A 26,446-nucleotide genomic window follows, 5' to 3' on the forward strand; every position below is an offset into this window, starting at 1 on the left:
CGATACAGGCTATACTTTCCGAGGTAGCTGCCAGATGCTGTCAATGACCATCATTCAAAATTGAGGCAAGCCCAATTTTACATTTTTAGCGCTTCTTGATAAAGTAATGTTTAAAGGAACCATATGTAAGAAATGTAAAAGAAAATGGCCCTGATATGTCACTAGACATTAAGAAATCATGTTAATTTCAAATACTTATATCACTGACAACAGTAGTCCGGCCAGGATATTGTCATTTAAAAAGTGAAGTTGCAGCCCTCAACTGTTGTTGATGTTGTGTTTTGTCATGTCATGTTGTGTTTTGGCCTGATGCGCCACCCTCTACCTCTATCTACTAATCACAAAGTCAGTAGTGTTTCAGCATCCGGGTTGGCAACCTCGAGTCAGAGGGGAGGGGGAGGGGACACACCACTCTACAGTAATTTGAAAGTGATTGCAGTACCAGTTTTGGCCACAATCTTACATATGGTTCCTTTAATATCAAATGTAGCTAATTTATGTAGGGGTACATTATCACAACTGTTCTTTTAAAATGTAACATATAACTGAACATTTCAGCAGGCGTCTGGAATACCTCCTAGCTGCTCCTAGGTTCAAGCGGCCAAAACGGGACTTCCAGAGTGTTTTTTGCAGCTGAAGTCGGCAGTGGTGTATTTAGTGCTAATGCAAACAACGTTCTTGCTCAAAACTCCACCAATTAACATAATTATGCTCTCAAACAACATTTTGATCCTGTTAGCTTCTGAAAATAGACCCTATGTTGTTTTTGCTCTGGAACATTCCTTTAAGTCCATGTCACACGGATTAAATGTTCTCCCTGTCACATCATTGCAAATGCAGATCATTAGCCTAGTGTTGTCCTGAGTATTTTTTTTTAAATAAGAACCCCAGCTATGAAGAAGCAATATATTTTAAAATCATCAACATACTTCATAAGTAATTATTTTAATACTAACATGATTTCATCCTGCTATTGATATGACATGAAGGTGGCAGGATTAGGATTAGACATATTTTTGGTCTCTTCTTCCTTCTTCATTGGCAATGTGCTGTACAGTTGCATTGTGGTGGGAAGGAGCTTTGTAAGCCACTGCTCCATAGCTGTCAGAGGATGCAGATGTGAATATTTCAAATGAATGCATGTGTTTATGACTAGTCTGATTAAAAGACAAAAAGTGCAAGACACACGATTGAACTATTTCCCAGCTGTTTTTACATCTTGTACAGGTTGTTGTGTTAATATTTATTTTACAACATTGTTTACACATAGGTTATGGTGCAGAATGTGAACATACTTAGTCTTCTCAGGCTGAAGTCCTTTGTAAGCAACACAAGCCAATATCCCACCCAATAGCACCAATGCTCCTCCTATCCAAGCCACAAAAAGTGCAGGTCCAAAAGTGTACCTGGCATTTGAGACACAAACAAGCATTAATATCAAACACTATTCAGTGTACTGTATTATCATAGCAAATTTAACCTGATACAATGGCTTTGACCAGGGGTGAGATTTATAGTGAGATTTATTAGGATTACAAATACTGTACACTGCATACCTAACTGCAATAAGGATTATTTGTCTCCAGAGTTGCCATTCTGTCTTTAATATCACACATTCTGCTTTTCATTTCTACCTCAACAGGATCAGCTTACCTTGGAATAAGGTTTCCTCCCATTCCACCAATTCCTCCCATCTGTCCTATCATGCCACCACTATTGGAGTTATACATGGTACTCATAAAATTAGCCACAATCTGATTGGCATAGATTGAGGCTCCAGCGATGCCACAAATACCTGAATAAATAAAACTGAGAATCAGTCTTCTGTCTGTTTAGTCTTCAGTTAAGAAATATGCCATGCCAAAGTGATTTGGCTGTAGGCCAAATAATTATGCCTCATGGCTGTGATTTGGCTGTAGGCCACAGGTAATCACAGCCATGGGTACATCTTTTACCAACCCCATGATCACAAGTGCCTATACATACACACGTATACCCCCATACACATACACACACACACACACACATATATGCACACACCTTCATTTAGACCAGGGGTCTCAAACACCCGGCCCGCGTCCTGCCCAATTCCGTTGCAGAAATTGAAGCAGAAATTAAGCAGAAATAGGCCTACACCAAATGTTGAAAAACGTTCACGTGTGATGAAGTCTTAGGTAAGCTATGTTATTCACCTATTCTAATTCTGAAGGAGAATATCCTTTTGGAGATTATGATCGATCGTCTATGACAGTGATAGTCACGGTGCGTCTGTGAATGGAGGTGCGTGTATACAACGGTGTCCTCTAAGCATACCATGCTTTCCTCTGCTTAAATATGTTCATCCAGTATTTACTGAAAGGTGCATAATTTGAGGTGCTTGCCATCCAGTGACAAATTAGATGGGTAAATTTACCCCCTTCATAAACTTTTGTTTTACTCAAAGATTTTTACATTTACAGTAGGATTTTTACATTTTTACAGTCTGACCACTTTCAAGCCATGGTCTTTTGAAATTTTGATATAAAAATCCAATTGTGTTGCTTTCTTAACCCTGACGCCTAGTTTGCCAGGTTTAAAAAAGTTATGAGAGGAAATTTGGTCAACGATACCCGGGACACCGAAACACCGGGGCACGTGAAATTTGGTGGGTATGTAGCCCCATTAGGCTTTTACGGAAAAATGTTGTTTGTCTGTTGTTTTTTCGACAGTCAAAACAAGGTTTAGTTATGTCATTTTATTTGTCATGGACATGAATAAAGGGAACATTTTACCAACCCCTATTTCTTCATTGCACAGAAGTAGGCTCAACACAAAGTTAGTGTGGTTAACATTACCATTTGTCGAATCGGAATCACATCTGCAGGGAATAAGGTAAAACTACCTGCTTGTGATGACGTGCCAATTGTTTGTCCCCAGTTATTATACGGCTCTTCACAATGCAAGTAGAACGCTCCATTGACTTGAATGGGATTTTCCAAAGTTCTACCAGTCATTACCCAGCAAACATAAAGGTATGGTTTTCTACTATTAGGGAACCTCCCAGAACGTTCCCTAATGGATAATAAAAAATTATCCTTAATATGACCATCAGGGAACGTTCCCTTAATAAACATTCCCTAAAGGTTTCCTAATGGTTGCACAAAATACCTTTAGGGAACAATTATTTTAGGGAATGTTCCCTAATGGTTAAAAAATCCATATACCATCAGGGTATGGTGTTCCCTAAAGGTAGTTTTGTGCAAAAGAAAAATGTATACCTAATCCTAAATAATTAATTAAGGTTGAATTTTTGTATAATCAGTGGAGTAGATCTGTCATCGTGTGGAGATGATTTTGCCTAACATGCCTAGGTGTGTCTGTGTGAGAGAGAGAGGGAGAGAGACGTCGTCGGGGTTGCCCTGACAACGCTAAACTTTTTGCCCCAAGTTTCAACCAAAGGTAGGTTAGCATTAGCTCTCCGTCTGGTTCGACCACGGATTCAAGAGGCTTAACAGCACCGGGGCTGTGCTGATTTGCACAGCGTCATGTTGAGGTTGCAACACTTCGTAATTTAGCTTTAGTTAGTCCCGGCATGCATTAATGAATTTCAATTGAAAGTTTGTTTTGATTTTAAACAATAGCCTATGGTTGAAACAGTAGGCCTATCCTTCTCTTGCTGGTGTTTTGAATAATAACATGATGGATATGCCCATTGAAAATGGTTTAGTTAGGCTAGTTTATTGTTTATTATTTATAATGAGACACTGTAAACGTGAAAGAACTAGGTATGACCCGGTATATATATATATAGGCTACAGCTGCTTCATAGTAGTAAGACGAAGGAGGATATATATGTCGCGCTGGCATGAGGTGAGTAGCCTACTAATAGATACACGCAGAAAATATGATGACTGTATATGATCAAATAATGACTGTCACATATGATACGTCTACTTAAATTTGTCCTATCATGAGCGGATATGTCTCCCAAGTCAAGTTATAGCCTAGTCAGTGCCCTGTAAGAAGGCTTTGATTTTTCTGTGCTCAATCGAGTTTTAAACATGATTCAAAAAACGTTCAGCTAACGTTCCCGGAACCAAAGATTTAACGATGAAGGAACGTTCCGGCGCTGTCAAGAAAACTTTCCTGAACGGGAGAGAAAGAAAGAAATCCACGTTTAAGGTGATAACACAAGCTGAGGGCCGTTACACCTCATTAGTGCATTTCTTTCTGTGAACCGAATGCCGTGGAGTCCATTATCCCACTTATTTGCCAGGGTACTTTTGAATGGGAATCGTAGGGGCACTACTATTTTGATACATGGTCGCGTCAAAATCGCTATTTTTAAAACACTAAGAAGGCTCAACACAACATGAAACTTTGATCGAAGTCATCAGTGTCTCTACACATGAACTTGAGCATTGAGAGCATTGTTTGTGTACACAGAGTTTACTAAAAGAAAGGTTTTGAACAACTCCCTTGGTTTTTCTGCTCGCCGCCATCTTGCCAGTCAAGGAGTGAGTTGTCCAAAACCTTTCTTTTTAGTAAACAATGTGTATATGAACCATTTTCTCAGGGACTTCTCTTTGGACATGTTTCTACCTCTTTTCTGACAAGTCCCTTTAAAGACAGTATTTAAATAAAAATATATTTTTACACCAGGACCCCCGACTCCAAGCATTATTGAAGGGTACAGTGTTCTCCCCAGTGGTGGATGGTGCAAGCGGAGGTGGCACTAGCGCCCCACTCTTGTGACATTAACATCACAGAACAAGGTAAAAATGTGCTCAAAATTGGATGTTTTATGGGCACAATCCACCATATAGCTTGTTGGCCTGAGTCCAGGCTCAAAACTATATACAAATTTTTCTAAATGAATGGGAAATTTGCTTCTGGAACCAGAACATATGTGGAGGTAGGCAGTCACTGTTGAGCTCTGTAGACCTCTCCATATGTGTCAATTTACACGTCACTTCCACAGGTGATTTCTGGGAAAATAATGAGGATTTTGAATAATCATACTTGTCTAACTGTGTCTGTATTGAAGTAGCCGGGAAAAAAGATGTTGTGGCCTGCATACTTTTGATCTGACTAAGAGTGGTTTTTTTGCCATCTTTGAAACCATTTTGAAAGTGAACTTGCTATACCAAAGCTAACTACTTACAGTGACGGACTGGGATTAAAAAACGGCCCTGGCATTTTCACCAACCAGCGGCCCACACGGGGACGTGCATTGCACGCGCGTGCATGTGCCCGCAACAGCCAGATATAACTTCACATGCACGGACATAACACGTTTGTAGCCCCATTGGTGATGAACTCTAACTTTAATATGCATAAAGACTGAACCAAGAACATGGCTATATCAATGCACAACTCCAAAAAAATGAATGCAATATGAAATATGAAAATGAAAAAAGAATAGCCTAGAATACATGGATTTCTATGCAACGTCACGAAAACATGCGTGCGCAAGAGCAGTGCTCTCCATGAAAAGAACAAAATGAGTTTCTGTGCTGAAAACTGCACCAATTCGAAATCACGATGGTTAGAGAATGTTCAATATGTTCAATATCCCTAAAGGAATGCATGTCTTCGCCAAAAAGGACAAAATACGATGTTAATGCAAATGAACGGCAAACTCTAAAATACAGCCTGAAATAAGATGTTATCATCATTGAGACAACAGGGGACCAGGGGTATATAAAAATTTCCGATTGTAGCTTACAGCAGCCGACTATTTAAGTCAAGTTTATAACGTTTATAACGTAAGTCTTATTCCAAAAATAATTCAGTGGAAATGCATAGATTCCAGTTTCTTCCAGTAGCAGCAACTGGAATCCATGCATTTCCACAGAATTATTTTTGGAATCTGATCCCTTATCATACCTGTTCATTCTTACTTTCGTAATTTCGACTTATCGTGACTAGATTCAAGATGGCTGCAAACGCTAAACTTCGTGAAGATACTGTCTGCATAAATCGTCTTGTAAGTAAACTTCCAGTGCTTTTTCAAAGTTCTCAATGTTTCGTTTTAAATGTCAGGGCCCTCGCAAGTCTACCAATGAAGTGTGGAGATACATTGAGCCTCGTAAATGGTGTAAAACAGTGATTTATTTGCATGGCTAGCCCGATGCCGAAGCACCACCATTGAAAAAGCTGTTGGTAGCATCGGCTAACTAGCGCCAGATTTTGGAGTGCAGGGGACAAGCAGTGATGGGCTATGAGACATACGTTCACACTCGGTATCATGTTTCAACACACTTTAGGTCAATATCACACCGGAATTCTCCTTTAATTAACGTCATGCAGTTAACAAGGTGCGAAGGAGCTTGCTCTTCTCTGCAACCCTGTCTATCACGTCATCAGCATCCAAGTTCATTATAGGACCTCTTTCTCTGTCGCCATCAGCATAAAGGCCTCCAAATTATCCTATGACAATCGTGTCCTTAGGCGATTCTTGATGAATTTAAGAGTGGAAAAACTCTGTTTGCATGCCACTTGAGTACATGACAGTGTTAGTAGGAATTCATTTGCTAACCATATAGGCTATAGTTGTAGGCACAGGTAGAGAGGTTTAACTGCTGGAGAAGGAAATAGCAACAGATTGCACAATTCTTGCAGGTAGCACATTTCTTGCTCACCAGGTTTATTTCTGTATCTTCCTATAACTCCGCGGCATCATCAAAGTCTGATGCTTTGACTGTATACTCGTTTAGAGGAGACTTTTTCAGGCTGTCCCAGTGCGTGGCGAAATGTGTCAATTCCGACTGTAGATTTTCAACCGTAGCACCTTCAACTGAATTTAAGCAGACATGCTCTTATGTTTCGAAGTGCATTTGGGGGCAGTTTATTAGCTTTTATAAGGGGAAAATTCTGAGGATCAAGGCATGCTAGATCGGCAATTCCCCGTGCTGAAGGAAGTAGACGCATTTGGTTATGAAATTCCCAGAAGTCATTGCTTCATGTAGCCTAACTTTTGCAAACCAATAATAAAATAAAAGATACAGGCAGCATATTTATTGTATTCCAATTTCGAACAATGCACTTTTAAATCATTTGATTGAATAAGGTTACAAAAGAATGTAGACTGATATAAATATTGAGGGTCACCATGACTGTAGTGTAGAGACTCATGTCTGGTATAAATACTGATCAGTTTCATTTAGTGAAGGAGGAAAAGGGAGTTAAGAGATAAATAGCTTATTCGAAGCCATTTAACAATATTGATGCTTGATAGTGGGCCGAGAGATATTGTAAAACCGTCTTTATGATAAATGGGCCGCGCAAACCCGACAAGCATGCCGCTCCGTGATTGGCCGGCCCAAACGGCCCACGAGAGGCCGCGGCCCTTCTGGCATCTGCCCAAATGCCAGACCGTCCAGTCCGTCACTGACTACTTCTACATATTCAGGGCAAATGAGGTTTGTCGTTGGCTAGCCACTGTAGCATAATACATGTAGTTAGCGGCAAATAAGTTTTAGCTTCTACATCTACATTGACTGCATTCTATATGCCACTATGCTGTTCCACTCAGTTCCATCGGCTACTTTTAAGTTCAAATAATAATCTTCAAGACCCAAACAAAGAACAAAATCAACAAAAAAAATCATTATGTCCACCTGCAACCATAAACATGATTCCAGCAGTCAGAGTCATTTTTCCTCTGGGAGAATCTTCCATGTTGCCCATTCTCAAGCATTTCAGGGAGAAAAGGCTAATCAGGCCACTGATGACCCCCATAACGATTCCCACAATCATCAGGGCCCTCACAGCTTGAAAAGAACCTAAGAAATATAATAAAAAAATACTTCAGTCCCATTTCAGTTAGTGAACTTTGAGACCAGGCATTTAAAAAGAATCCTTTGCATTTCCCTTCATTCTGAGCAGAAATGTTAGTTATTACGTTCCAAAGGCCTTTCTTCTAATTAATAACCAGTTAAAACATTATAGAAGAATGGTTAATAACATTCTTTTTAAAATTACAATGCCTTTATAAAATGATTTATGGCAGATGGCACAATAAATGCCTTAATCAAAGCATATAATTTATGAAGGCAAACTGTTAAAAGCCTTGAAAGTTATCCCACTTTAATAATATAAACGAGCCATACCAGTCAATGGTATGAAGGAAATGCTTTAAACTATGACGGATAAATTATTATTGCTGTTGCAATATCATTGACTCAGTGTTTTACAGTAGGCCTACAGTAATGGCTTTTTACAATCTATGAGTATATGTTTGTCATTTTACACCTAAACATTAATCAATTAATCAGTCAATCAATTAAGAAAAAACTCGCACACCATTATTTGCCGTTGAAAAATAAATAAATAAAGTGTTTAATCCATCAAGCCAAGATGCTACCAAGTGAGGTGATGTACAAATGTTTCGGTCCTCAGACCTTCATCAGTGCAAACACATAAACATTAGGAATTTAACTGAATAGCGAAATATCTTCCGACCTAGAATTTACACACTGTTTCAGTCTCAAGTTAGATAAGGCAGCTAACAACTGAACAGAAGAGTGGTTTTACACAGTAAAATGAGGATCTTTACTCTCATTAAATTTAAATCCTCAGACAAAATACTGTGATATAAGTAATTACTTCAACAAGTTTTAAATTATGTGTTATTACATATTTTAACTATTGTTTGGGTTGTAAATACAAAAGCAATAGAATGGTACTATTGCATTGGGATACTCACCTGAGTAACCCAGGAGACCATAGAAAGGCCGACATTCGGTAAACCCTGATGTGGATACTTCACAATTTCGCCAAAGTCCCTTATAAGTGTACACAGCAGTCACAACATCCCCTTGACGATCCTGACTGCTCCAGTTATCCATGGCAGTGGAGGCAATAAGAGCTGCAACACCAATAATGCCCAGGACAAAAGCACCAGTCTGTAAGATGGTGGAGGCCATGTTTGGTCTTTTCTCTTTTCTTTAAAAAATATTTCTCAGCAGTGAAGCTGACCTAGAAAAACTAAAGTTGTGTTAGGTGGGGCTGCTCCGTGGATTGATATAGCGCATGCTCTGAACGAGGATATGTGAAAAGCAGAGATAGGTGTACCTGGTACCATTTCACTGTTCAACGATGTATGGGTGATCCAAATATGGTCACAGCTTCTTCCACAAGAAAGAATGGACAAAACAAATACACCCAGGCAAGGGTGTAACCAGGTATGTACAAATATGCAAATATACACATACAAACAGTTTCATTTGATGAACAGTTATTGAAAATCAAAAAAAGTTAAACTATTGATATGATTGTAAAGTTGGTCAAATGAGTAACAGTCTAGCTAAGCTAGTCTCTGGTCAACAAATTTGATGAGAGGAATGTGTGGCTATGCAAACACACACAAAATAGTGTCTCTGAAATGACCAGTGGGTCATACAGTACGTAAGGACATTTGAGTCAGTCAGCTTTTCCAATCTGAGTCAAAGAAGCACATATAAATGATGTGCTTGCTTAAATGGCCTGTAAACATCCACCACATGGGAGTTACAGCCATGTTGTTTCAGCCATGTATGCTATGCAGTTGATAGCCTGACATTACAAACTGAAGTCATTCTTCAGGTCATAGACATTCAAGGCGCGGTACTCAGGAGGTGGAATAACAGACTGGCATTGCAAACATTGTTTAATTCCATCTCTACGTAAATGTTAAATTCTATTCCCTGGGTATAAAAAACGAAACACAGTTAATTTTCACAACACATTTCACTTTAAAGGGTTGTTGCAAAAATCCGGTAATGTTAACATTGTGACAACACAATGATGACTCAAAGAACACTTGTGTTGAGCTCAGTTTACCTCTGGGCACACCAACTCCATATCACAAATGCACACACAGTCACAGGTCTTATCAGTTTGCAAACACATACTTGATGCTGTGATTAAAGAGAGCTTCATTCTTCGCATATGAGTCGATACTCACAAAGTTTCACACACGGTCTCTTCAGACCAATGACGAATAAAGACATTATCTAAAGTTATCTGGAATAGTATGAGTGCAAATATCATATCCAACATTTTATTGCACATGGACATGTGCTATCTGCAAAAAACGCCTTCAAAAAGATGCAGTCAACTGGTGGGACTGTTACCTTTAAGGGACACCTGACTAAATACAGTATGACCTTCACTGAAGAGTCAGTAGAAGAAAACATTTCCTGTATCCTCACCACAGGACTTCAAGGCTGTAGGAAATGTTAGGGACCTGGTAGGAGGGCATGGCTGGTAGTCCTTCTGTGTCAGCAATGGAATGAACTGGACTTGCATCATGATGAAGCTGCACTGGACTTGAGAAACGTGGCCCTACATCTGGTGTGGAGGACTGTGGAGAGCTTTCAGCTTCATTATCTGCCTCAGGATCATGCATAGGATTTGGGCCTTTGACCTGAAATGACCGCAACTTTAGATTAGTTTCTAGTTTTGTGTCTTCTTTGTGTCAGAAATGTTTACAATCGGCTGATTAACATAAATCATTAAAACAACGGATTTATTAATACATACCTTATCATGGCTCTCAGTGTCTGAAGTGTCCGACTCTGTGATTGAATGTACAAATGGTCTTGTACACAGGTAAAGTCTAACCATTTTCAGCTTTGACTGCTCATAAAGGTCTGCGATAGTACTAGTTATGGCCACAGGCTGTTTCTTGAAATCACATATCTCATATGTAAAGTCCTCAATAGGTCCTTTAGGTCAGGGGTCCCCAACCTTTTATGTACCATGGACCGGTTTGATTCCTATTTTTTTTTCACGGACCGGCAGTGGGGGGGGGGGGTTCCATGTTCCATATGTGTTGTGCATGCATTACTTGAAAAGAACTAGCTCCAGTTATGTATGAACAGTGAAGGTAACGATCTCTTGTGAAAAACGTGAACTTGAAGAAGTGAAAATTGAACAATATGAACTATGAATATTGAACAACTTGAAGCTACATCTATAAGTGTGAACATGCTTAACAAAATATGGGAACAAAATATGAGAACTAAACGTGCATTACGAATATAATCAGTGGGAGCCCTGCTTGTTTCCCTGCAACAAGAAGCTTCCATCTGGGGGTGATGGAAGACAGTGACACCCTCAGTGTGTTTGAAATGTCCAGTCGATTGCATAATTTGGTCTTAGTTGCAGTCATTGCGAAAACCCGGCCTCGCGATAGATACGTGGTGGGAAACGTTTTCAGCTTTTACGGCTATCTCGGGATATTCTGCTTTGTTTTGATCCAAAACCCGCCAGAGAGGTTTCCTTATACACACTCTTAAGACCACCGTCATTTGCAATTTCGATCAACTGCGCTTCCTCCTGCGCTGACAAGTTAGGACTATTCGGGATATTGACAAATGGGTTGCGGACCCACTCATTGGTTTGTGGATCTTTGTTTGGAGGATGGGAAGTAACGCTCAAACTCATTTGAAAGCGCAACAAGGTGATAGCGCACCAGTTGCGAGAGAAAGGGCCCTGCCTCAGTCTCTCCCAAAACCCCCACTACTGTTTGGAACATATCAAATACACCCCGGTCCACTCGTCGTCCCCACAAATCAAGCTTGGCTTTAAATGCAGCGACTTTATCTGCCAGTTTAAAGACAGTCGTCATTCTCCCCTGGAGTGACAGGTTGAGGTCATTAAGCAACCCGAATATGTCGGTAACACTTTATTTTAATGTGTCGCTGTTACAGTGTACCTACCTAATTAGGTACAGTGGTACAACCTGTGTAACAACATGTACTATCAGGTACTATCATTGTACTTGCATTATGTATTTGTGGGTACCTACATATAGTTGTTACATTGTAATACTGAGTGCTTTTACAAAACTTTGCCAATTTGCCTAAATTTTCATCAGAGGCAAAGAGCTGACCTGAGACCTGCTGGATGGGGTAAATCTGGTCATGATAGATTTGATATACAAAGCATTCTTAGCTCCAGTCAAGGCCTCATTGTCTTCAGTACATGTAACAGCTGTGCTGCTACAACCTTGTTACTCTTTGATACAGTGGAATAAACCTATTAAGTGTACCAGTTAATTACTTACATGTACATATGACATGTATGTTATGTCTTCGATGTCTTGGAACAGGTCTACTAATTCACTACATAGTACATATATCAACACAGTTGATATATGTACTATTGCTCTTGATACAGTGTTGCTCTTTGCTCTTTGATACAGTGGCATAAACCCATTAAAATGAAGTGTACCAGTTAAGTACTTACAATTACATATTACATGTATGTTGTGTCATTGGTGTCTTGGAACATGTCTGCCATTACCCTACATACTGTAGTACATGTATCAACTGTGTTGGTACACATTTATTACTCTTTTTGATACAGTGGAATAAACCCATTAAAATAAAAGTGTACCAGTTAAGTACTTACATCTACAGATATACATCCTGTAATTGATGCGTTGAAACGTGTCTGCTGTTACACCACACAGTACATGTGAATTAGTAGACCTGTTCCAAGACAAGACCTGTTCCAGTTTATTCCACTGTATCAAAGAGTAACAAGGTTGTAGCAGCACAGCTGTTACATGTACACTGAAGACAATGAGGCCTTGACTGGAGCTAAGCATGCTTTGTATATCATCTATCATGACCCGATTTACCCCATCCAGCAGGTCTCAGGTCAGCTCTTTGCCTCTGATGAAAATTTAGGCAAATTGGCAAAGTTTTGTAAAAGCACTCAGTATTACAATGTAACAACTATATGTAGGTACTCACTAATACATTATGTAAGTACAATGACAGTACCTGATAGTACATGTTGTTACACAGGTTGTACCACTGTACCTAATTAGGTAAGTACACTGTAACAGTGACACATTAAAATAAAGTGTTACCACATTTAAGACAGCTCTGTCAATCTGCAATAACAAACAAAGTTATTGTTTAGCACCCCCACCCACCCACACACACACACCACGCTTAGACATACAAAATGTGTTAGCCCTAATCATTTTCAGTAAAGGCAGTGTAGAAGATTTGGGTGGTCTAGATTAATCTAGGCACAGTTGTAATGTAACATGTTTTGACATGGTTAACACAAACTCCTACTAATTTTAGTGTGTATTCAACGTGCTGTAGACAACAAGTTATTACTCCAGTTAAGATCTGTGAAATTATCAACATAATCTTTGTCCATTTTCATTCTCTGCAGGTTGTCCTCACTGATATTTCTTAATATTAGGAAAGACTCAAGATCCTGGTCCATGTCTAGACAAGATGAAACACAGAATAAAATACAGCTATGGCTTTAAAATGGTTGACAAGAATCTCTGACAAATTCGGTTTGACGCTATTAACATGGGAATGTGTTAAAAACATAGACGCTTTGTTTTGAACAGTCAAGTTGCGTCCCAAACCATGATTAGCTAACAAAATTCCCGTCTGGTACGTTCAGGTGCTGTCACATGTTGAACTGTAGCCTACGTCAAGGGCGTGGGAAGGGGGGTGCTGAGGGTGCTGCAGCACCCCCTGCTGGCAGGAGATAGATTTAAAAAAAATATTATATATATTTTTAAATAATTACTAATTCGCTGTCTGACATTATTTATATTTTTGTATGTGAAATGATGAGTCAAATAGCAAAAAAGGGTTATGGATAGGTTTAAATATAAACAGTTATAGAGATCAACGTGAGTTGATCTCTATAAGTATATATATAAACAGTAATAGAGATCAACGTGAACGTGAGTCAGTTACTGTAAGAACCGTAGCGTGGTTTCATCTATGTGATAGCGATCAAGTGTGTAGGCCTACGGTTGATATAGGCCTACATATTCTATGTGATTTACACGTTCAAAAAAACATGGATAAGCTGAAAGAAACTTTAATTGTGTTTTACAGTTTTGCAAAAATAATAAATGCATAGCTAGTGAAATCATTTCACTATCCTAGTCGCTAAGATAGAAATTATTAGGACACATACTTGCTGTGGAGATGACACTTTAGGCTATTCAGAAATAATTTGCGAGATCATTGCAGCCTGATTATTAGCCTATATTTAAAGCCTAACATCTCTGGAGTGGTTTTGACGATCAGAAAAGTAATTTTCCTTAGCTATACTGAAATAGGCTAATGATGTCAAGTGCACTTCTGTGGGGGTTAGGGTGGGCGCAGTGGACTCGGAGTGCTGTCGCGGAACATTGGAATTTGTGGCTGCCCAGGACTTTTCTAAAACGTCTCGCTATCACCCGCACACCTAGGGTTGGGCACCGAAGCATAGTTCTAATATGGCACCGGTGCCGACGCAAACGGTAACTGCATCGAATAACAACGTGGATTTCGGTGCCTCATTTCGGTGCTTAAATAGTGTTTTTTATATATATATATTTTTTTTTTATACGAGGCATCACTGCATGTCATGCGCCATCTCTAACGTTTTGCTCTGATAGCAACACATCCAGATACAGTTAGCATTGGATGTATAAACCAGAGGGGTGCACCATATAGGCGAGTGGACAGTGTTTGACAGCTTGCGTGAGCCCAAGTGCTTAGGCCTACTTTAAAGCGATATCACAAGCTGCTGTCAAAATCTAGCAGTGGGCCTAACTACACACAAGCAAAAGGCTATGAAACAACATCAACAGTAGCCTATATGTTACACAATATCCTTGCTAATGCGCTAACTGGCATTTATTTGAAATGTTATCAGCAAAGTTGTAAGGTGAAAACTTTATTTCACAGTGTGTTCTAAACGACATAATGGCATGATAATAATCTTCCATGTGCATGAGGCCCATATAGCATCACAATAAATATGAAGATCATGTTAAAAGTTTGCTGGCAAAAATATAAATATGTAGTTTACATACCTGATGTCACTGAGCTGTCAAAGAGGCTACGAAACCATCTCCGTAAGTTATGGCTAATTAAACTCAGCTGATTGGTGTTAGCGCATAGCCATAGTTGCTGTTAAAATGCTGCCTACTAGGCTAGCGCTGGGAATCTAAACACTTCAACACCGACATGTAGCCTCTAACATGTTCAAAACTATTGCGTGTTATGGGTTAAGACATTACATTTCTTGAAGCATTTGGGAACACACTGAATTAACTGGAAAGTAGAGTCCGTGTTAGATTAGCTTGCTTGCAAATGCCGTTGTCCATGACTTGGCATTTCTATGGCAAGCGGTTTTAAGGCAAACCACCTACACTGGGTAAACTTGAAAGCAGAGCTTACCATTGTGTGTGCATGCATGGCAAGCTGTTTTAGGATTTAAATGTATTATTCGTAGGAGCAATGAGATGTTCAAATTTGTCTTATCAATAAAAAATAAAAAAGCAATTCATGCTTTAGACCATTTTAATTTAAAACATTTTAAAAACAAAATACCGGTTCAGGCACCGGCACCGTTTTAAAAGTATCGATTTAGCACCGGTATCGGATAAAACCCAAACGATACCCAACCCTACGCACCGCACTAAAATTACGTATTTAGCAGTCAAAAATCCTAAACATGTCCCGAAATCATCGGACATCCATTATTTTTGTTATTCAGCACCCCTGGTCAAAAAAAGGTTCCCGCGCGCCTGGCCTACGTAAGATGCTTTGTGAGGTTAGGGTTAGCAATTAGCTATTATGCTAGCAGAGCTGTTAAGTAGCCAGTCGACGGTATAAACACGAAAAAGGAAAAGAAAACATGAACGTACATAAGGCACACTAAAGTTGCTACTTCCCATCACTGTTGTATAGATAACTTAGCTATATTTCATACAATTCTTACAGCTGTGCAAGCTGTGGCAACTTATTCCGTCACCTCACAGGATCCCGTTATCTTGTGAATCCTGTTGCCGTCTGCTGAGTGTGTGTGTAGGCTACATTCGGTCTCCCCCCACCAGATTCCACTCACTATGGTTAGTCTACTCATGTTAGGTCTGCAGCTGATACAAACCACTAGTGCACAGCAGGACCAACTCTAGCTTAAATGAATTATTCGGAGTAAAATTCACTTTAGATCAATTTACGGATGATTGGGAGTACATACATTGAGTTGACATCAAAATCATGTCATTCGGATGTGTTTTGAGAAAGTTTGATTTTACCGTTTTTAGTCAAAACTCGTTAGCCTGTTAGTGACCAGAGCATGTCATTTCGCCTACAAAACGCTATTTTTATACCTCTTCTACAGTTCCAAACAACATTACACTTACGTGGTAGTGAGTAAAGGGTCCCTAAAGCCAAACCGAAATATCCCGAGGTCTTTATGTGGTTGGATAGAGAGTCCAGAATGAATTTCATCAAGCCAGCACCTTTCCGGAAATGTTGCTGCTGCAGCTAGCATCTTTAGGGCAAAGTCTGTAGGAGTCGATTGCATCACGTCGTTGCACGACATCACGTCACGTGACATCACGTCACGTGACATTTCAAAATTCCAACCTGTTAGTAAGCTAGGGTTTGCTGTTGCATACAACTTCATTTCAATTTCGAAAGAAATACTGGACTGTTTTTTTTTGTTGTTTTTTTTTTTAACGCTTAATTTAAATTGTGAATTTCCAGAGCGTGTTACTCCACACTCAGCAATCGACTCCTACGGACTTTCCCCTAAAGATGCCAGCTGCAGCAGCAACATTTCCAGAAAGGTACTGGCTTGAAATTCATTCTGGACTCTCTATACGACCACATAAAGACCTCGGGATACTTCGGTTTGGCTTTAGGGACCCTCTACTCACTACCACGTAAGTGTAATGTTGTTTGGAACTGTAGAAGAGGTATAAAATAGCGCCTTGTAGCGGCTAAAATGACATGCCCTGGTCACTAACAGGCTAACGAAGTTTTGACTAAAAACGGTAAAATCAAACTTTTCAAAACACATCCGAATGACATGATTTTGATGTCAACTCAACGTATGTACTCCTAATCATCCGTAAATTGATCTAAAGTGCATTTTACTCCGGATAATTCCTTTAAGCAGCCGTGCGGCTGCAAAACTTTAACTTTTAATTTGTAGATAGTGCAGGCACTGAAGCACCTACTTTACATTGTTAGTGGCTTGGTGGTGCTCACGGCTCAGGGAGGAACGTTCAAGCAGTTCATGCAGTTGTTTAACATAACCAAATCTGCAACGCACACTAAACTTCAAGTCAAAACGATTTAACTGAAACATCCAAACTTACCTGTTTGTGACAGCCAGCCTGGACCAGTAGCCTAGCCAAGCCTATGTATTCAGGAACTGACAGTGCGCCTCCTACGTGAATGGGGTCTGCAATGTACAGAGCCCCCAACATACCAGAGGAAGAAAAAGGTTTTCTTAACACCAAAAATATTGCGAGGGAACGCAAAAGTATTGCGTGGGAACGCAAAAAGTATTGCGAGGGGACGCAAAAAGTATTGCGAGGGGACGCAAAAGTGCGGTCTAAAAATATTGCCCACCCTGTCCACAGGGGGGCTCCGTAGAATTCTGTGTCCAAAGTTTGCAAAGGAACATAAAATACAAGCCGGGTGCATTATTTTGAAAAAAAGTGTGACATCTTGCAGCTGCACGGATCTGGCTAATTCTTACAATACAAACAAGCATCACGTTCAGCCAGATCTGCATATTTGATCCTTTTCAAAACACATAGGACGATATTTTGCACCCTGGCGCATGGTGTAAAACTCGTTTTCCACCTGGCGCAAAGTTTATTTTCTTATTTTGCACGTACCAGGGGTGTGGCAGTTAACAACCTAGGGAGTGGCCTAGCGCATTGGTTAAAAATCGCTATTGTACACCACCTAAAACGCATTACGCCACTGACCAAGAGAAACCTGGTCAGAAGTCTATGGCGAGTTGTTTATATGTTATTTTAAGAGCGCATTGTCATATTGACGTATTTTTAAAATACGGTCTCGCAAGCAGCCTCCTTCAGCCAAGCCGCTGACTGTCAAAATACCGATGCATTCTTTGACGTCACGCTTTGCGCCGTTAAAGGGAATTACAGATGTCATTCTCATTGGTTTAAATGATGTTATGCCCCAAACACACCCATGACTGATTAAGAAACCCAGGAACACCTTGTTGCGCCATGCGCTTGACGTTGGATAAAACCCTCCCAATGTGGACTAGACATCCTACTAAATTTGAATAAGCTTTTGACGAGTGACGATGCGCTTTAGACTGTCATGATAGGGCCCATGAATAAAATCAAAAATAGGCCTGGATTTGATCCTTTTCACCACAAGACATTTGAGTTACAAAATGTGTCTTGATTCCGACAGGTGTTGCGCTAGTTTGAGTTCTCTGTATTGGAGTAGAATGTGTTCTGTGGTGTTTTTGAGATGAATTAAGAATGTCAATTTTTCATGGCGGAGCAGAGTGATTCAGCATCAGTAACTCTCTACTCCCTCCCCTCGACTTCTCATGTAACTTACTTAACAGTCTAGTACTTGAGACATCTGATTTATACAATCCAACCGATTGTGACTGCCAAACCCTTCTGTAATCGACATGTTAACTTTATTTAACTGCATGATCATTGTGAGAAAACTTGTTATCCTCGCTCGGTAAATTAACTATGGTTAGCCTCGCCTTGTGACAGCGCAGGAGACAGTTTGTACTTTAATGTTTTTCGCTGGTAGCAGAGGCATAGCAAAAGTAACTAGAAATGCAATTCCAAGAAATTACCAGTGCATGAAAATGCAAAAGTTGTGATGTAAAATATCATGTATAGTTAAAATAGATAATACAGAGATGGTTACTACGGTTATGCTAGGATAACTATGTTAACCATGCTACTTAGCTAACTTAGCTAATGTTTACTAGCAGTTTTGGTAAAATTCTAACTATGTTAACATGCTACTTACCTAATGTTTTCTAATAGTTTTGCTAAAAATGCTAACTATGCTAACAATGCTACTTTGCTAACTATGCTACTTAGCTAACTTAGCTAATGTTTTCTAGCAGTTTTGCTAAAATGCTAACTATGCTAACATGTTAACTATGCTAACTAGCTACAGTGGGTAGGAGTCATAGTTGATGACACGTGTTGACATAGTTGATGACAAGTTAAAAGTTGTTGATAGACAGCTATTTTAATAGATAGATAGTTTAATGATAGTTTAAAGGTAGACTGTTTAAAAGTTGAATGTATATAGTTTAAAAGTTTAATGTAGATAGTTTAAAAGTTGTTGATAGACAGCTAGTTTAATGTAAAAAGTTCAGTAGTTTAAAGAGTTAAATTGTTTAACAGTGAATTATTGTAGTGGGGACTTTTATTTTGAAACAGTTTTGGGCAGAGGAAACAGTTGAATCGGATGTGTAGTCTTAATTGACCCAGATTGTATGCTTAAAGCCTGAGGCTGCAGGTGGCCTGAACACCTGGCATAGGATTCTAATTGCTTAATGGCCATATTATGATGTCACAATCGGCAATGTTAAGTCTATGGGGATTTTTAAAAAGTTTTTCTTTAATAGTTTAAAAAGTATAAAAGTTTCAAAGTTGAAAAGACATAGCAACCTGGTCCGTTTGAAGACCTACGTTACAAAGTTTGAACGAAGTTTCTAAGTTAAACTGTTCAAGAGAAATTGCGTACGGAAAAAGTGGTAAGCGGAATAAGAAGTTGCCTAGGAAGAACAGTACAGTGCATTTTCATGCACTGTAATTATTTAGAGATATGGCAGACCTAAAGTCCTCACAGAGACAACACGCTGATTTTATTGAAAGGAAACTAATGTGGGGACTCTGAAGAATTGAAGAACATTGCAGGTCTATAAATTACCAAATGTGACCCCTAATAAACCCTATTGCCACTAGAAATGGTGAATCAAAACTTGTAGTATTTGTTTTGTTTTATTAGATTTCAGACAAACTGGCAATGACCTTCAACTAATTATTTTACATTTAATCAATTACACCAACAATATCTTATTGATAAAATATGTTTTTTAAAACAATCATAAAAGTGTTTTAACAGAGCTGAATTTTCAACAAACGGTTTTGTTCCACTCTGGGTGCCTAAGAACCTCTACAAGCTTGTCAGTTTTTCACGGGCAACCAAAGCCTGGTGAATTTTGCACCCCAAAGTCCATGTTTTCCTTAAACAGAGTATAGTTAGCTAGAAGAGGTATTGTTATTGTGTTCCCACACGTGTTGGCCAAAGGATATCTGGAACAGGATGTGAAGGTGATCGAGGGCCGTGGAAACATTCTCCCTGGTGGTATAGCGGTCAGGCCCGTGCCAAACATCATCAGTTCCATTAGACACACCGATCCTTTTTCTGTTGGAGAAAATAAAAACATAGAAATTAGAAACAGTGGTGACCATAACCTGAATTTCATCCTCATCAGTCAGCATTGTCCTGTAATGTTGCATACCTTCACAGTCCAGCAGGTACTCAGCCCAGAAAGTCAGAACTAAATTTTCCTCCGTTCTCCTGTTGCTGCCGTATGTGCTGAGGTTTGGGGTGAAAAGCTGTTCAATGATGGTTGGAGACAAAGCGGTGGTTGTGTGTTGCAGGATGGGGGCCATTGCTGTGGGGTGCTGGCACAGTGCCTCCAGGAAATTTAAACTTGCCAGTCCCTCTTTAAATCTATTATAAGTTTGCAAAAGTCTAGTAATGCTTTGTTGCAATCTTCCATATGTGAGGGACATGTACTGTATGACAACCTCATCTAAGTGGTAATTCATTTCTATTAATTCTTTTTAATTCTAATTAATACTAATTCACCGATTGGGTTAAATGCAGAGACCAAATTTCCCTCACGGGATCAAAAAAGTATATATACTTATACTTTTTTTAGTATTTCACTGAGCCTTGACTCCCTTACCTATCAATGACGCTGCAATTTCGTTGAATAATAAACCATTTCAGGTACTCAGACACAATGACGTGCCTCTCCTCCATGTGTTGTACACATCTAAAGCATCCCGCCATCTGCAGCATGGAGCTGTGGACCACCAGGAGATCTTGTAAATGCTCTAGAGAGCCAGCAGACTCAATCTGATTGGAAAACAAAACACATTCGAGAATACACTCAATTTGAGTGCTGACAACATAAAAACAATTTACATTTGGACAATTAAATGAACTAAATAAAACTACTATAACTCTTGTCATACCTCTGAAAGAGCTCCCCCTATCTCTCTCTCTGTTACGTCCTGGACACTCGCAGAGAACTGTTCCCCGACAATGTACCCGACCAATGTTTTAGATAAAAAATTCGGGCCTTCTTGAATGACAGATAGAGAAATCAACTTCCCTGCCAAGAAGTACTCATCGTCTTTGATCGCTGGGGGGTGCACATGGTGGAAAACAAGTTTTATAGTATCACAGAATATCTACTTTGTTGCATTGCATCTGAAACCCAATATTTACTTTAGATTTTTTGATGAATGTTTTCAATGAAGACAAAACAGACAAGAATTTCTTTTACTAGCTTCAGTGCATTGAGATTGGTCATACTAGTGACTTAGATGAAGATCAGATCTCATTCAGAGACCAGGTTCAGAAACATTGCATTTTGGTCAAACATACCTTGAGCATTGTAAATAAGGTACCGATGTTGGGGTGGCCCGTCAAAAATCAGCCTAGATGGGAGGTGATTCATAATGAGACAAAAATTCTCTTTTTGGAGCCCCGTATCTATGCTGTCTTCGAAAAGCCCAGCATCATCACTGAATTTGACATAAAAGTCAGCTTTGTCTTGAAATGTTGAACGTTTCAACCCCCTCATGGCACCATCCCAGACATTCGACCTGGTGATGTTGAATCTGTTCACTACGGTATGGTCAATGCCAACTGCCAACTCCCTAATCAGCTCAACAGCAGATATACCTGAGTCCCTATAAAAAGATGTAAAGTTCCTTTTTGTATGGCCATCAGGCCATTGCAAATCTATGTAAGAAACATGTGTCAGACATTTGTCTGAAAGCTATGTATCTCTGCAGTAAAAAAAACTGGACTGTTGCGTAGAGTAAAGAAAAGATAGGACCCCATGATATTTACCTGCACATTTCTGGGGGCCTTCCTCTTCTCTCCTGCCATCTTCCCAGAGGAGAATTTTTGCCTCTCCTCACTCTTCTTCAGTCGGTACTCCATAAAAGTGTTGAGATGGGGAGTACCGACAGGTTTCTGTGATACTTCAAGGGAGCGACACATAACGTAATGAGCTCTAACATGCTATGTATAGGCCTAACCCACGTTACACTATTGATGTTAATCAGTGATTCGGTGTGTGAAAGTGAGTGTGTACTCAATTAGTGTTGACAAGACGGCAGTAATGTCCTGAAACACTGACTAAGACTATCTTAAGATGCATTATTGTTGACGAAAAAAGACGAGACTAAAATGTTTTGCATGAAATAAAAAGCTAAGATAAAATCTCGTCTACAAAATGAGAAGACAGAATATCTAGCTGTTACGTAAAACTATTTCGAATGAGTTCATACACAACAGCTTTCCTGTAGGCTAGTCTACGTAGTGTTGCTGCAACCCTGTAGCCTAAATACATTTTGGAAAAAGCTACAAATATAAATGATAATTTAAGGTTTTTTTTTTTTACCACATGGAACGATTGTTACTTATTAATTTGTCCTTTACCATTGTTGTGGTAAAGCTGTGGCCCACTGGTTAGCACTCTGGACTTGTAACCGGAGGGTTGCCGGTTCGAGCCCACGGCTGAAGTGCCCTTGAGCAAGGCACCTAACCCCTCACTGCTCCACGAGCGCCACTGTTGTAGCAGGCAGCTCACTGCGCCGGGATTAGTGTGTGCTTCACCTTGCTGTGTGTGTTTCACTAATTCACGGATTGGGTTAAATGCAGAGACCAAATTTCCCTCACGGGATCAAAAGAGTATATATACTTATACTTGTTCTACATTGTTTAAAGAAAATCAAACTTCAATTAATGCATCCGTGTATTTTAACTGAGCTCAGTAGGTATACCCTTTGTCTAGAGAAAAATCAATAACTGCAACAATCGTAAATTAATGATGTTAATATATAAGGTCCTTTTACTTTTCACTATTGCCACCATAAATTGGCTAGGCTACATAGCAGATAACCAGCCGACAGCCAGCCAATAGAAATCAATGTCGCTGCCATTACCATTGTTTATGGAAAAAAAAAACTTTATCAATAACACCAGTGAGAATCTCTGTACTGAACTCTCTGTAAGTATTATACATAATAAAATATTCGCGCATTTTCGTTTTTACATTAGCTAACTAGAACTCTTTGTAACTTGTGTATTAACCAAAAGATCCTTACCTAAGTTAAATAGCAGCTGTTATCGTTGCCGATCATGTTGCTGATGCCAGGAGAAAGGAAGCCATGATGCAGAAGTGCCGAAGTGACTCAGAAATTGCTGTAAAGCAGCACCTCTGGCGGTATGAAAATCTGTGACGTCATCACAGTTTTTGAACGGATTTTTAGAACAGATAAGTGAACTTAAAAATGCAATTTTCAGCTGAGTGTATTATCCTAGCCCCTTTTGAATGCAACTTTCAAATTACTTGACAAAACATTACATCCTGAGAAAAGTGGATTCTGGGGGTGAAACCCCATAGACTCCCATGCATTCTGCACTCGCCTACGAGTGCCCCCGCATGGACAGAGACGTGTTACTGCAGCCAGTCCAGAAACCGGAAGTAACCAGAGAATTCTCTTCCTATTAGACATTCTCTGGTATCGTCCGCAGAATGGAAATGAATGCCATGTTTCCTAATTACAGAGCCTAGGGGAAGCATATAAAGAGAAAATAACAGGGGCCCCAGTACTGAGCCTTGAGGCACTCCATATCTTACCATAGTCTGGTAGATGGTTTATTATGGACCTGTACAAATTGTTGACGGTTAGTATGATCTAAACCAAGCGAGTGCTGAGTCTTTGATGCCTATCAAATTTTCAAGCCTGTGAAGCAGTATGTCATGGTCTATGGTGTCAAAGGCAGCGTTGAGGTCCAGGAGGACCAGTATTGATACATACCCATTATCAGCAACAATGAGAAGGTCACTAAAAACTTTAACTAAGGCTGATTTATTACTGTGGTGAGCTCTGAAGCCAGACTGATATAATTCCTGGATTTTGTTCATATGTAAGAAGGCACCAATTTGTTTGGACTATTTTTTCTAGTATCTTTGACATGAAAGGGAGATTAGATATAGGCCTATAGTTGGCCAGGTTGTTAGGGTCAAGGGTATGTTTTTTAGGGGATGGCTTAAAAACAGATGTCTTAAACGACTGCAGTACATGCCCTGATAGCATTGAATTATTTATAATCTGGAGCAAAGCATTATCCAGGAAGGGGAGAGCAGTCTTAAGAAGGTGAGTAGGAATAGGGTCTAGTAGACTAGCTAAAGTCTAATATGTCGATGGGTGTAAATGAATTAAATGTTGTTCGATCTGTGATTCTATTATGTTTTCGCTATTGTCCATTGAGGTATGTGTATTTGGTGAAACTGATTGGATACTGATCTTATCTCTAGTTCATGAAATCATTACTGTTTAGTTTTCAGTATTGAGGTGAAAACATGTCAAATACTTTGTGTTGATACCCAACTTGCTCAATATTGACCACTTTTTTGCATAAGCAATCAATGGCCAATTTCATCTCTCCTATGTCTTAAAATCAGTATTTTTCCACCACTGGGTACCGATCGGAAAGTAGTCTACCAGGTACAGTGGGAATGAGTTAATTTCTTGTTAACATGATTTTTCTTAAACCCTGGGACCAGGGCTACAAGAAAATAGTAGTTGGGGGGGGGACCCTCCTAGCCCATAGATAGACTATATATTTTACTGTCTATGGGCCCTATTATGACAGTCTAAGCTTATTCAAATTTAGTAGGATGTCCAGTCCACATTGGGAGTGTTTTCGTTATAAAAAACATCGGGCGGATGGCGCAACAATGCGTTCCTAGGTTTCTTAATCAGTCATGGGTGTGTTTGGGGTGTAACATCATTTTAACCAATGATGACATCTGCCATTAGATATAGCGCAACGTCAAAGAATGCATCGATATTTTGACAGTCAGTGGCGCATTTGAAAGAGTCTGCTTGCGAGCCCATATGGTACAGACATTCCACTAAGTTAAACCATGCTTTACTAAAACCTAGCATAGTATAGCCTTCAAGTATAGCCTTCATTTGCACTTGTCTATTATTTGAACTCATTGGCAAAGTGGAACTAACCTCACTGTGGTGTCAGTCAAAAGACAAAACAGTTATACACAGTAAGTTAGTTTCACTATTGACTGACAATGGGTTACCATCGAAAACATAGGCTGAAAAAAACAACACTTACCCTAATATTGTTTAAATGACTGAATAAAACGTTTATCCTGCAGAGGAGTTGCTTATATCTCGTGACAGTGCGTCTTCAGCTGTGCTCCATATGTGTCTCCCGCCTCTCCCCTAATCACTTTAAACCGTCATAACCAATTTGCAAATGATGGTGAATAACTGCACGTTCATGGATGATAAAAGTATGGTGCGTTGTGCACCCGCCAATATGACTGTTGACAATGCACTCTTAAAATATAGATATAAACATATATAAACAACTCGCCATAGACTTCTACCCAGGTTTCTCTTGGCCAGAGGCGTAATGCGTTTTAGGCAGTGTACAATAGCGAATTTTAGACAATGCGCATTGTTTAATAGACGTGCAAAATAAGAAAATAAACTTTCCACCGGGTGGAAAACGAGTTTTACGCCATGCACCAGGGTGCAAAATAGGGTCCTATGTCTTATACCAGAGCCCATCATTAGACATTCTCTGGTTGACATTCTCTGGTTATCCCAAAGATTATACATGCCGGAGCAAGATATTTCATCAGGAGCCACTTCCGGGAACCCGGATCGCACAAGGAGGGGTCAAAATCCCCGATTATGCAGAGCAGAGGCAGCGACTGTTCCATTGAAGTCTATGGCCATAGCTCAGAATTTCACCACATAAGATCTTGGTTCTATAGTTAGGAATGTGAAGTCTGACCATTTCAGGTACATTTTTAGCATTTTTGAGCATTCCAGTCTGGAGAAAATCGACCTTATATCAGGTGTGCGCCTTTTATTTATTCTGCTGCTGTTGGCTGTCAGTTGCTACGTACGCTCATCAACATGAACTAGAAATGTAATTCCAAGGAATATTATATATAATAATGTTTGCAGTTATGCTAATAATGTTAACAATGTTAAATATGCTAACCATGTTACTTAGCTAATGTTTATTAGCATTTTATGTTAAAAATGTTAACAAACCTAATTATGTTAACTATGTGTAGTATGTTAACTATGCTAACCATGTCACTTAGTTAACTTAGCTAATGTTTGCTAGCAGTTATGCTAACAATGCTAACTATATTAACCAAGTTACTAAGCTAATGTTTGCTAGCAGTTATGTTAACAATGCTAACCATTTTACTTAGCTAACTTAGCTAATGTTTGCTAGCAGTGAGGTTAACAATGCTAACTATTCTAACAATACTAACTTGTTCCAATTGGTGGGAGTATTGGTTGATGACA

The 26,446-nt window shown here is 39.5% G+C and overlaps 2 protein-coding genes across 2 annotated transcripts; both read right to left on the minus strand.

Moving 5' to 3' along the window:
• Window positions 1-1,004: 1,004 nt before the first annotated feature.
• Window positions 1,005-9,074, minus strand: cldn18 (claudin 18). The gene is made up of 5 exons (XM_048245491.1): window positions 8,690-9,074; window positions 7,602-7,766; window positions 1,654-1,795; window positions 1,296-1,406; window positions 1,005-1,101 (listed from the first exon to the last, which is right to left on the minus strand). The coding sequence occupies exons 1-5, from the start codon at window positions 8,907-8,909 to the stop codon at window positions 1,005-1,007; spliced, it is 735 nt and encodes a 244-aa protein (XP_048101448.1). The 5' UTR covers window positions 8,910-9,074.
• Window positions 9,075-19,943: 10,869 nt separating this feature from the next.
• On the minus strand, window positions 19,944-22,082 carry LOC125295905 (G2/M phase-specific E3 ubiquitin-protein ligase-like). The gene is made up of 6 exons (XM_048245492.1): window positions 21,930-22,082; window positions 21,459-21,741; window positions 21,044-21,213; window positions 20,752-20,924; window positions 20,299-20,513; window positions 19,944-20,201 (listed from the first exon to the last, which is right to left on the minus strand). The coding sequence occupies exons 1-6, from the start codon at window positions 22,080-22,082 to the stop codon at window positions 19,969-19,971; spliced, it is 1,227 nt and encodes a 408-aa protein (XP_048101449.1). The 3' UTR covers window positions 19,944-19,968.
• Window positions 22,083-26,446: the final 4,364 nt, after the last annotated feature.

Source organism: Alosa alosa, chromosome 6 (genome assembly GCF_017589495.1).
Source record: "Alosa alosa isolate M-15738 ecotype Scorff River chromosome 6, AALO_Geno_1.1, whole genome shotgun sequence".
NCBI classification, from domain to species: Eukaryota; Metazoa; Chordata; class Actinopteri; order Clupeiformes; family Clupeidae; genus Alosa; species Alosa alosa.

What these genes read in the sequence shown, in the direction of transcription:
- cldn18 (XM_048245491.1), bottom strand. Translation starts at nt 8,909, where the DNA reads ATGGCCTCCACCATCTTACAGACTGGTGCTTTTGTCCTGGGCATTATT. An exon ending in TGGTCTCCTGGGTTACTCAG is followed by an intron (nt 7,767 to 8,689) that starts GTGAGTATCCCA and finishes TATATTTCTTAG; the next exon opens with GTTCTTTTCAAGCTGTGAGG. An exon ending in CTTCAGCCTGAGAAGACTAA is followed by an intron (nt 1,102 to 1,295) that starts GTATGTTCACAT and finishes ATCCTCTGACAG; the next exon opens with CTATGGAGCAGTGGCTTACA.
- LOC125295905 (XM_048245492.1), bottom strand. Translation starts at nt 22,082, where the DNA reads ATGTGTCGCTCCCTTGAAGTATCACAGAAACCTGTCGGTACTCCCCAT. An exon ending in CCTTATTTACAATGCTCAAG is followed by an intron (nt 21,214 to 21,458) that starts GTATGTTTGACC and finishes TGCACCCCCCAG; the next exon opens with CGATCAAAGACGATGAGTAC. An exon ending in TAGGGGGAGCTCTTTCAGAG is followed by an intron (nt 20,925 to 21,043) that starts GTATGACAAGAG and finishes TTTTCCAATCAG; the next exon opens with ATTGAGTCTGCTGGCTCTCT.